The following is a 12,133-nucleotide window of genomic DNA, read 5'->3' as shown; positions in this document are numbered from 1 at the left end:
AAAAAAAATAAAGAACTCGCTCCAAATTTTCACAACATAGCTGAATCATGTATTACTATATCTTTACAATTTCGCACTTATGTCTTTTGCCTTAATCACAATCCAGCATGTGTCTTACAGGAGTAGGATTATTTAAGAAGGAACTAACCAAATAAACTCCAAGTGAAATTGCTATTCCTCCATTCTCTCTCATTCTGAGAGGAGAAACCAGAAATGTTTCAATTCCCCACCCAGTGCTCTCATCTTATTCTTGGAAAGAACCCAGATGGGCCTTTGATCACTTTTGGTAGGGTCACTGCATTACCTCCTGAGACAAGTCACTTCACCTTAAGACAAGTTCTTCTACAAAACTATTAGTGTAGGCTCTATCATCTCTAGGCTTCACACTAGAATATGGAGGCTCAGAGAAGTATGTATGCATGTTATGCAAATACATGAGAAAAAGATTGGAAGAGTATATATGAAAGATTTTGTGTGATTTTCCATATCTCCCTAAAATGTTACCAGTACCAATGAACTAATTAAAAAAAAATAATTGTGGGGTCAATTAGAAAACTATTTGCTCAAGGTCACACAGGAAGTGGCAGAGCTTGGATTGGAACCCATGGCTGAACAACCTCTAGCAGGGGTGGAATTCTTTGGACTCTCCCCTAGTAACCCTGAGCTCCAGCTTTTTCTGTCCTTCCAGTTCTGGAGACTCTGCTCACCCAGCAGGGCTTCCACCTCCAGCTCCAGCCCTCATCCCAGAGACCAGGACAGAGCAGAGGAGGGTTTGATAGGGCTGGGCCTTTGGTCTTTGGTCTTGAGTGAGGCTGTACAGGTGGCTTCCCTAGAGGCTCAGCTGGTAAAGAAGCCGCCTGCAATGTGGGAGGCCTGGGTTCAATCCCTAGGTTGGGAAGATCCCTGGAGACGCGAGTCTACCCACTCCAGTATTCTGGTCTGGAGAATCCCATGGACTATAGGGGTCGAAAATAGTAGGACACGACTGAACAACTTTCATTTCACTCAGGTCTTTGGTCTTGAGTGAGGCTGTACAGAGGCAATTCTGGCACTCCCGAGGCTTGTCCTAGGGCAGCCATGATGGCATTCGCCTTTGTGTCCCTAATAACAATTGTTGAAGAAAGAAGACCCAGCACTAGGCTCCTCACCAGCTATGTGATTTAGAGGGAAGGAGGAAATGGGCTTCGGCGACCGTAGAGAACCCTCCGCCTTGAGTATGGACTTAATGATTATTATTCGGATGATTATTATCCTTATCAGCGCTGTCGTCACTATCGCCGAATGTGTGACACCTCCCTCCCCCAAGGCCAGAGATTGCGCCAGAGCCCCAGCCCGCTAGCAAGCAGGTGACGCCGCCGCTGACGGCCAGAGGAGGGGGGAGAGAAGAAGGTGCGTGGTCTCCGGTGCGGCGAGAAGTGTCACGTGATCCCCAGCACCCAGGGCGGAGACTCCCTCTATCCCTCCCCTTCTACCTCCGGACTCACCGGCGTCGCGTCCTCAGGCGCTCCGGGCTTCCCCGCGTCACCTGCAGCCAGCGCGCCCCCCGCGACGCCGTCATTCATTCCTCCTACACTGCTAGCGCAGCGCGGGCCTCGGGGGCTGGGAGAACCGCAGCGCGCAGCGCGCGCTTTGAGCCCGAGTTTCGGCACTAATCTCGGCTCTCTCCTTGGAGGAGTCTCGGTAACTGGGCCGACACGCGCTCACCAAGGCAGACCTGCACCCCCAGCCCTGTTGCTGGAGCAGAAAACTCGGGCTCAAAGCCCCCGCCGCGCCCTGCGGTTCTCCCAGCTCCTGAGGTCCCCAAGTACCAGCCGGGCACACAAGAACCCAAGCATGGATATAGAAGAACAGAGACACTAAAGAGATAGACGTGGACACCTGGAGTAGGAAATGGCAACCCACTCCAGTATTCTTGCCTGAAAAATTACAAGGACGGAGCCTGGTGGGCTACAGTAGTCACTGGTGTCCAAAGAGTTGGTCACATACTCATGCAATGTATAATACATAATTTTTTACTGCTGTGTAAAGCAAAGGTCTTTCTCAAAATATTATAGCTTAAATTTAAAAAAAAGAGAGACGTAGACAGAGACTAGGACACAAAAAGAAATGGGGCATCAAGGCAGAAGACACAGAGACGTCGAGGTAGACTGACAAATAAATAGGCACAGACAGAAACAGAGGGCGGTCACAGAAACACAGACTCCAGATGACAGTTTCAGACCCGAAGAGCAATCCCACACCAGAGCGCGCCAAAGGTGGGGACACCACCCATTGGCCTGAGCTATTCCTGCGTCCTGCGGGTTCCCGCACACCTTCCCGCGTATCCGACTTTTCCCCCCGCCACGCTTCCGGTGTCCGCCCAGCTTCGAACGCTGGCCCTGCTTCCGGCCCCGACCCGCTCCCCAATTCCCAGTGCCTCTAGCAAGCATCTCAGAGCAAGTGTGCAAGACTCTCCTCCCGCCCCTAGCATGCCGGGGTCGCTCCTGCCTTCCTCCCAGTTCCGCCTCTCCCCGCCAGATCCTGCACCCGTTGTGGCCGGGTACGGTTCGCCCAGGCGCCACTCCCGCCAATGGCAGGACCCTCCCACTTTCGCTCCCGTATCTCGGCAGAAAGCCGGAGGCGCTCGGGTCCCGGCACACACACACACACACACACACACCCCACCCCCGGCCCGCCTCCCTGCCTCCCAACCCTGGCCGCTGTCCGCCCCTCCTCCCCCGCGCCCGGCCCGCCCCGCTCTGCGGCAGTCGGGCGCTCATCGTCATTCCGCTCTCACCGCCGCCCCCGCCCCCCGCCCCCGCCCGGTCCCCGCCGCCGCCACCGCCACCGCCGCCGCCGCCTGCCCAGCGGCCGGGGAGGCGGAGGCGCGGGGGAGGAGGCCCCGCTTGGCTCCGCAGCCCCGGATGCTGCATGACTTCATCCTTCCGCCGGCTCCCCTGCTGAGCGAGGGCCGGTCCGGCAGCTAGCCCGCCGCCCGCGCCCCGCCGCAGTCCCGCGCCCGCCATGTCCGAGATCCTGCCCTACAGCGAGGACAAGATGGGCCGCTTCGGCGCCGACCCCGAGGGCTCTGACCTCTCCTTCAGCTGTCGCCTGCAGGACACCAACTCTTTCTTCGCGGGCAACCAAGCCAAGCGACCCCCCAAGCTGGGCCAGATCGGCCGAGCCAAGAGAGGTACACGGCCGGGACCCGAAGTCGCCGCTTGACCCAGAAATCCTCCCCCGGGCGCCCCCCGGCTGCAGTTCCCCGCCAAGCGCCCTCAGCTCCTGCCGCAGACCAGTGCAGCCAGCCGCAGTTTGGGGGGGGGGGGCGCGGGTAGAGGGTGGTCCCTGCTGCAGTGTTGTGTCCCCCTCTTCCCCTCTCCTGGGAACGCAGTGCCCCGGATTCGATGCTCGCCACCTCTGGAAGTAGAGCCTTGGCACACGGGCGAGGGGGAGGGGCCGACCAGGGCATTCGGGGCTGCCTGAAGTGGGGACGTTGGGCGACTGGCCGCTTCTACAGGATCAAACGCTGAGTCGGTGTATGCTACAGAAGAATCTTCGCGAGGGGAGGGATGCCGATTGGAGAGTGGGCAGGGGGGCGAGGGTTCGGTTGTCCTGGTTGTTTGCAAGGGGAAGGGGCTCTGTTGGTACCAGGATCGGAAGAGGTGTTGAAACCACAAGGTTAGGTTGGGGAGAGGGCTGGAATAGATGGAGATTCGGGTTGAGGAGGGGATTCTGTTGAAGGGAGGGTGGAAGTGGGGGATCCCATGAGCAAAAGCTTTCCGATCAGCTCGGAAGTAGGAGAGCTCAGGCGGCGGGAGGGTTTGGACTGGAAGGTTGAACGGCTTGGAGTCTTAGGGAGAGGGGCGTTCCTCCACAAGGAGAGGAGCGGGTCTATGGGAACTGGGGGTCGGCCTTGGGTTGAATCGGCAGCAAAGAGCAGATGGGCAGGGCACTGTAGCACGGGGTTCCCAGGGGCGTCTCTGGGCCACGGGCAGTAGCTGAGTAGGGCGCGAGGACGCGGGGCCCAATTCTCGCCGCTGCCCCCCGAGGCCGCGCGGCTGACGCGCTTTCTCCCTGCGCAGTGGTGATCGAGGATGACCGGATAGACGACGTGCTGAAGGGGATGGGGGAGAAGCCGCCGTCCGGAGTGTAGACGCGCCGGCTCAGGCGGCGGGCTCCGGGCCCAGCCCCGCGGCGGCCAGGAGCGCGGGCCGGCGATGCGGCTGCCGTCGCCCCCCGCCCCGGCCCAGGCGCCCGCGGGCGGGGACTGCAGGGCCGCGCCGCCTTCGGGTTGCAGTCGCTGCCGCCGCCGCCGCCAGGCACTCCGGAGCTGTCCGCTTCAGCACCACGGCGGCGGCGGTAGCGGCGGCGCGGACCGGCCCGGAGCCCGCCGCCGCGCTCTTGCACTTTAGAACCTCGGGCCGCAGCCCCACCCCGCACACCGGAACGGACAGAGACCCGCGGCCCTCAACCCCCGGCCCGTCCCCTCCCGCACGGCTCCCCTGCCCCGCCCCTCTCCGGCAGGTCTGGTCTGCAAACCGACTGCCTGCCGGTGTCGGACCTCGCGCGCAGCCAGGGATGTTTGGCTGCGTATTTGCATGAGCTTCCCACCCCTCTGAGCCCAGCCGCTCCTCACCCCTACCCCTGTCTGGCGTGACCCCAGCCTCAGCCTCTTTCTAAGGGACTTCCTCAGCACATTTGTATTTTTATATCCGACTCTTTGTTTACTAATTCCCCTCATGGTTCATGCCCTGCCCCCCACGGTCTCGGCCACGCTCTTCTGCGCCTGGCAGAAAGGATGGGTGTTGAGGCTGGGATGGGACAAGCCCCCAACATGGTAACCAACCACATGACCAGTCTGCCCATGCCTGATTCCAGGCGGCTCTCTGGCAGACCTCCTCCCCTCAAGGTATCACCTTCCACGGGCCCAGGTCTGATTTTACCTTGGACCTTTGCGTCCTGCCCCTGGGATTCCAAACGGGGGCTGCACTGCATCTTTGGATGACACCTGTGGCCCTGGAGATGTTCTCAACCCCTGGGGGTGTCCTTTGTAAATGTCCCTCCATCCTCACTGTACCAGGAGTGAATAAACACAGACCTCCCTGTGTGTGTGTGTAGCTGCTGCTTTGGTTTGCTAAAAAGTCAGCCCCAAATGGCTCCAGTTCTTTTTAGGGAGGGGATAAGGTATTTGGGAATCTCAGGTGCATGTTACTGGCAGAGAAGGGTTGCCAAGTAAACACAGGCAGGTCAGTCTGGCCTGGAAACACCATAATAGTGTGGTCTCCTTGGGTAAATAATACAACCTAAGCAGGATAGGTCACCAGAGTTGGGGCTGGAGCTGGGGTCAGAAGCAATCTAGATTCAAAGTCTGCAGCCTTCTGTCAATTAATCTACGTTGGATGGGGGTCAGTAACAGGCCCCTGGGATGTAAGTGTCCAAGTCTGGCTGGCATGCAGAAGGGCTGTGCTGGAGATAAATTACTGGTGATTCAATATGTTGGGGGAGGCAGCTGGGGAATCCAAGAGAAGTCTGAACCTGTATTTTTTTCATGTGGGGTTGCTTCCATCAGCTCTATCTTAGGCATGATGCCCCTGGGGTGTGAGCACCTTGGACTTGACCACCCTGAGTCAGGAATACCAAATACTTGAGCCTGGAGCAGAAAGGGAGGCTGAAGGACCATGTTTCTGGCCTCACAGCTGAATGGCACTGAGGAAATCCTCATGATCTGAGTCCTGGAGGAAGCAGGGTGGGGTGGGAGGTCTAGGGGGTGAGAGGATCTGTGCCCCAAGGGCCAGCTGGGCCACACTGAGCTCTTTGCCCTTCTGCATGAGGTAGAAATGAAAGTGGAAACCATTGCCATAGGTTGCATGCCTCAAGGACCAGCCATAATGAGCTTGAGCATAGTGTCTTGTCCGAAAGTGGGGGGCAGCAGAGGTCAATGAGATGAACCGGCCTGTAGGGACCAGCACTCGGCTCACCTGCAAGGCAGATAGAGAAGCCACTGGTGAGAAGCCCACCTCCAGGTTCTCAAAGGTCAGTACTGTACCAGATGCCCTCCCAGTGGGATCTCAGGTTCTACCCTGCATCCAGGAGCTCAGGGCTTTCCATGGCAAGAGGGTAAGGCTCCCTCTCTGCCTCTGGCTGTTCCATGGGGGTCAGGCTACATCTTAGATAGGTAGGAGCATGGGAATGATGTCAGATGCAGGGGGCACTGCTTTCCTCTCAACTGCTAACCTTCCCTATCTGGGATCTGGCCACAGCCTCATCTCTGTGGCAACTCAGTATCCAGTCCTCAGCCTCTGGGAGCCTGGCCACTCCAGCCCCCTATAATCTTGACCCAGCTTAACATCTTCTTCCTTCAGGTAACCAGAGTCCTGAAGGTGACCCACTACTTGCTCCACACCATGCCTCCCCTGGCTTCTAAGTTCTTCAAGTCTCCTAAAACCTTAAGCCTTCATCCCCAGCTCTTTATTTATTTATTTATTTATTATTTTTTTTCCCCAGCTCTTAAAAAAAAAAAATTGTTTATTTATTCTTGGCCTTGTGGCCTGTGGAGTCTTAGCTCCCCAACCAGGGATCAAACCTGTGCCCCCTTCAGTGGAAGCGAGGAATCTTAACCACTGGACTACCAGGGAAACCCTCCCCAGCTCTTGAACAGCCCTCTTTCCCTTGTTGCTCCCTCACCTCATTTAGCACCTGGTCCACAGTGTGGACACCTTCAAAGGACACAGTCCAGGGATCCTGTTCACCAGTCAACAGGGCATCCAGTGTGCCCTTCTCAAGCACCACATCAAAGGAGCCACTAGGGAAGCCCAGTGCCCGCACGTCCATGGTCTCCCATCGCAGCGTGGGCACGTGGGCATACCGAGCCCTCATGGCAGCCACCACTACTGATGAGTAGTCCACACTGGTCACATCAGGGAAGCCCCGAAGGAATAGCTCATAGCTCAGGGCACTGTTTCCACAGCCTGGGGTGAGAAGGGGAGGGTGACAAAAGGTCTAGGTTAGCTTTGGTTCTCACCTCCGCAATTATCCATCCACTCTTGGCCTGTTTTCTTGAAGCCCAAAGCCTCCTGGACTGAGGGAGAAGCAGCATGGTACAAGAGCATGAGCCCAGGAGTCATACAGATTTGGGCACCTGTCCTGGCTCTATCATTCCTGGCTGTGTGGACTAAGGCAAGTTGTTTACATACTAGGAACGTGGATTTCCACGCCAGAAAAATGAAGACAATACCTACCCTACATACAGGATGTGATGCGCTAAATTTAACAACTAAAACACCCAAAGAGTAGGATCTCTGAACTTAAAAGTTCAAGGATATGGGTTCTGATATCCCTAGTCATATAGCCCTGGTAAGTCATTCAACTCTCAACTTCAGTTTTCTCAGACTCAGAATGGGGACAATATTATAATATAAAAGTTGCTCAGTCATGTCTGACTCTTAGTGACCCCACGGCCTATACAGTCCATGGAATTCTCCAGGCCAGAATACTGGAGTGGGTAGCCTTTCCCTTCTCCAGGGGATCTTCCCAACCCACATATCAAACCCAGGTCTCCTGCATTGCAGGCAGATTCTTTACCAGCTGAGCCACAAGGGAAGCCCAAGAATACTGGAGTGGGTAGCCTATCCCTTCTCCAGCGGATCTTCCCGACCCAGAAATTGAACCAGGGTCTCCTGCATTGCAGGCAGATTCTTTACCAGCTGAGCCACAAGGGAAGCCCAAGAATACTGGAGTGGGTAGCCTATCCCTTCTCCAGCGGATCTTCCCAACCCAGAAATTGAACCAGGGTCTCCTGCATTGCAGGCAGATTCTTTACCAGTTGAGCCACAAGGGAAGCCCAAGAATACTGGAGTGGGTAGCCTATCCCTTCTCCAGCGGATCTTCCCGACCCAGGAATTGAACCAGGGTCTCCTGCATTGCAGGTGGATTCTTTACCAACTGAGCTACCAGGGAAGCCCTGGGGATAATACTGGCATGTAGTATTATTAATAGGATAATCCTAGTATTATCCTAATTCCTAATCTCTCCTCTGATGACATCAACTGTGGGAAGACTTCATGTTATGGGTTTTTAATCTTACTTGGGTTTCCAAGGCAGAATTAACAAGTAGAAGGGGAAACTTAAGTGGGGACACACAGTGGAGATGACTGCCTGTATTACATTGGCCAGAAAGTTTATTTGGGTTTTTCCATAACATCTTATAGGAAAACCCAAACGAACTTTTTGGCCAACCCAATAATTCCTTCATGTACGCTTGAGCACCACATATTGTCGTTCTCTTGATGAACAGAGCCCCTGTCATCAAGGAGCTGATGTTCTGGTGAGTGCAGCAGATGTGTAATCAGGCAACTGCCTCATAATGTGATGAGTGTTTCAATAGGGACAGGCTGCAGGAGCACATGGGAGAGTCCCTGTCCCCACCTTAGGTGGGTAGCTAACAGGTTCAGGTGAACTGACAACCAATCAAGAGTCTTGAAGAATCATTACACTCTGGTGGGAAGTTTCTGGGAACCAGTCCCAAAGGGATGGAGGGAGGGTGGAGGTTAGAGGAGTGGATGTGGACCTACTGCCCAATGGGCATGGCCTTCCTCAAGGATCTATTGGCCTCTTCCAGGCCCTCTTGTGGTCCGAATCACTGAGAACAGGCCTGGATGACAGTTCTTGGTGGCCTCACATGGGGATCCCCAGATCTTGGGATTAGATTGCCTTTAATCCCCATTTGCCTCCCTAAGAGGATCACAAAATAAGTTGCTGGGATAGCCCTAATCTAGCAGGCAGAGCTTGGCACCTGGACAGATGCCAGATACTGCTGACTGGTCCTCAGCTGCCCTTCTTGTGTTACTCAGACTCTGGGACTCAGGAAGAGTACTGTCTTGCCTGGGAAAACCCAATGTGTGCCTCCCAACACTGGAACCACAACAGGCTCTGGGACAGGAGGTGAGGGTGACTGAGCAGGAGACCCTAACTCAGTTCACGCTGAAATCCCACTAAGTTCTCTGACCCACAATGCCTTCATCACCCAGCACCTGACCTCATATGCCTGCAGTGCTCTGTCAAACTATGGACAGACCCATTGTTCCCTTTGGTACAGGAATGGCATCTTCCAAGACAACTTTATTAAAGATGCAGGGAAAATAAAACTTGACCACAGGGCCACTTTATGCCCACAAAGCAGTGACTTGGGACTAACAACTAAGATGAGACTTGGAACAGCTACTGTTTCCCTAGGTGGGGCCTTAGGGAAGCAGAGCTCTGGATCCAGCATCCAAGAATGCATCATATGGGAGCCCAGAGCTATGTGAATGCTATCCCCAACACCAAGCGACTGAAGTATAAACCAGAATACGTATTCACTAATTTATAACAGGAAAAATAGCCATCATGGGGTCTGGACAGTCAATCCTCTGGTCAGTTCCTTGTGTCTCTAGGAAATACACACTTAAGACAAAAATATAATCAGAAGATTCTATAGAACTTGGAGTCAAGCAAGAAGAGAGAACCAGAGAAGTATAATGACAGCAAAACTGGGCAGCCACATACACTCATCTGCAATGAGGAACCTAGCCATAGGGACCAGACACACAAGTCTTTAGGCAAGGTCCTCTTTGAGCATTCTCAGAGAAAGTGCTTCTCTGACTCCCGTTTTCAATAATAATAATGATAGCTAACAGTTTTTGAATACTGGGTCCCACGCTAAGTAATTTTATAAGGATTATCTCAGTTTATTTTCCCAGTAGCTCCATAGAGAAGATACTATTACAGCAGCCATCACCATTTTCTAGTTGTGACAGCAACTATATAGCCTGGAAAGCCTAACATATCTACTATTTGGCAGTTTTCAGGAAAAATTTACTGAACCCTAAGCTAGAATAGGTCTCATAATATTTTTCACTAACTTCTAAGGGTTGTCATGAGGATTAAATAAATTAGAAAGGGCCCACCACATTCCCTAGCATCAGGTGTTCAATGTGTTTCTTTAGGTGAAATGTGACACAGGGTACTCCCCAAGCTGTGGGTCCTGTTCTTAGATCTTGAGAATTCTGTCTGGAAAGTTTTTCTTTTTGATCTTTAGACATTTCTCTCCTCTATCCAGAAAAGGATACCTCCTAGTCAGGCAGAATTTAAGGTAGTTTTTCTCTGCCAATCACCAGAATCAGCCTGCAGGCTTGTTGAAAATACAAATCCCTGGGACCAGCTTTAGACCATCCCTAGAATCAGAAAATCAAGGTGGGTCCAGTTTTCCAGGTTATTACACTAAAGCTTGAAAAACATAGATCTATGTTAAATCTATAAATAAATGTAGTGGTTTAAAGCCACAAAATTCAAGAGAGTTTTTAACCTCTGGTGGGAAGAGCTTTAGGGGCCCACACAGAAAACGTTGAATATACAAGGCTTTTAATTTTGTTGGGCATTTTTCTAGGTATCTTTCATACTCACTCAATCATCTTAAAAGCTGTAAGTATGTACTCTTTTTTTTAAAGGCTGAGAAAATGGAGGCACATAAATTTAAGTATTTTGTCCAGGATCCACAGCTACGATTCTATGATTTTGTCCATGATTCCACAGCTAAGATTACATGTGCCAAGATCCCTACATAATTGGCTGCCTCCAGGGTCCAAGTTCTTAAGCACTTTCTGGTCAGAAGAATGCTCTGTTTCTGAAACTGAGTAGGGTATATACACACATTTGAGTTATTATTTATGCTTTACATATATTTACATATAAATGTCTCACATAAGTGAACTATTTCACTTAATCATACACATGCTTTTAAAAATGTCAAGATTTTGGGAGGAAACCCGTTACTTAATCAAACTTCACTGGAGCCCTCAAGGCTGGCAGTGGAAGAGAATTCCAAGGTCGGGGTTAGGTAGATCTCTTAGAAACCCATCCTGTTCTCAGTCGTGTCCGACTCTTTGAGATCCCGTGGACTATAGCCCACCAGGATCCTCTGTCCATGGGGATTCTCCAGGCAAGAATACTGAAGCGGGTTGCCAGGCCCTCCTCCAGGGGATCCACCCAACCCAGGGATCGAACCCAGGTCTCCCACATTGCAGGCGGATTCTTTACTGTTTGAGTCACCAGGGAAGCCCTACCCACAAGAACTTGGTCCTTCTGGGGAATCACACCAATCTTGATTGCACTCTCCCGTCAGAGGGCGCTATCCTCACCCTCACTGTGCAAGGCGCGGGGGAGGAAGGGGGGGGTGGAGCGGGATGACAGAGGACCAAGTTTCAATTAGTTTGCAGAGTCAAGAGAGCTCTCTAGGAGACAATGACCCAGTGGCGCAAACAGAAAAGCGCTAGGCATTCCGCTCAAGGTGAACGCACGTGCCTTATCGAACTTGAATTCGCAGTCCCTAAAAGTGAATTCGGGGCTCAGAGTTTATGATTTGTCCTAAATCATACAGTCAACTAGCGCTGGGACTTGAACTAGGTCCTCTGAACTCGCCAGTGCTCGAGGCGGCCTCCCCAGGGTTCGTAACGGGGTCATGGGTCACCTACTACCTTCAGACTCAGAGAGACTGTCTTTCCCCGAAGGTCCCAGGACTAAGAATCTCTTGGCTCCTGTTTGCCCCGGCGAAATACTGCCGAGATTCTAAAGGTACTGGATCCTGACTTCTAACTGGAGTGTCCTCGGAGAGCGGCAGGCAGAGCGAGGGCGGGGCCAATCCAACCAGCTCCACCTGGACTGGGCAGCCCCGGAACTACCCACCTAGCACGAGGATACGGTCCAATGGCCGCAACTCCGGCTCTAGGAGGTCACGGAAGGAAGAGAAGTCTCCGAACCACTCGTAGGGGGCAGAGTCGGCAGCGCCCTGGTATCGGTGGTCCCAGTATTGGACCTCGCGGTACCCGCAGTTCTTCTCCGGTAACTCCGGCACCGGTGCGGAAGGCCCCAGACAAGCCATTGCTTGTGGCTGCCGGGCAGTGAGGGCAACTGGCCCCCACCTCTAGGCGGGGCGTGGTGCTCCAATGTAACCAATGAGAATGGCGGCATACGGGAGGCGTGGCCTTTGTGTCTCCGCGGGGCATCTGCAGTTGCTCAACATAAACACGTGGAACTTCCGTCCTCTGCTAAGCGCTCGGGAAAGAATCTTCCGGGTGGGAAAGTCGTATCATCCATACGCTGAATTCTCTGGATGCAC

The 12,133-nt window shown here is 53.3% G+C and overlaps 2 protein-coding genes across 3 annotated transcripts in view; one reads left to right on the top strand and one right to left on the bottom strand.

Annotated features, from left to right (window-relative positions):
- Positions 1-11,927, bottom strand: part of LOC120871984 (endothelin-converting enzyme 2) — a 31,408-nt gene extending 19,481 nt beyond the window's left edge. The window contains exons 1-3 of one of the 2 annotated variants that reach the window (XM_040252131.1): positions 11,701-11,927; positions 6,667-6,950; positions 4,714-5,960 (exon numbers count right to left, since the gene is read on the bottom strand). In XM_040252131.1, the coding sequence (XP_040108065.1) occupies positions 5,673-5,960; positions 6,667-6,950; positions 11,701-11,896 (768 nt within the window). In that variant the 5' untranslated portion in view covers positions 11,897-11,927 and the 3' untranslated portion in view covers positions 4,714-5,672. Of the gene's footprint in view, positions 1-4,713; positions 5,961-6,666; positions 6,951-11,700 lie in introns of those variants that run through there. The other variant, XM_040252140.1, reaches the window with a different exon arrangement.
- CAMK2N2 (calcium/calmodulin dependent protein kinase II inhibitor 2) lies at positions 2,900-5,089 on the top strand. The gene is made up of 3 exons (XM_040252149.1): positions 2,900-3,172; positions 4,065-4,138; positions 4,371-5,089. The coding sequence occupies exons 1-2, from the start codon at positions 3,004-3,006 to the stop codon at positions 4,133-4,135; spliced, it is 240 nt and encodes a 79-aa protein (XP_040108083.1). The 5' UTR covers positions 2,900-3,003; the 3' UTR covers positions 4,136-4,138; positions 4,371-5,089.
- Positions 11,928-12,133: the final 206 nt, after the last annotated feature.

The sequence above is a fragment of the Oryx dammah genome, unplaced genomic scaffold (assembly GCF_014754425.2).
Source record: "Oryx dammah isolate SB20612 unplaced genomic scaffold, SCBI_Odam_1.1 HiC_scaffold_2, whole genome shotgun sequence".
NCBI lineage: Eukaryota > Metazoa > Chordata > Mammalia > Artiodactyla > Bovidae > Oryx > Oryx dammah.
Note: the sequence above shows the minus strand (reverse complement) of the source record. Positions and strands in the feature narration are given on the sequence as shown.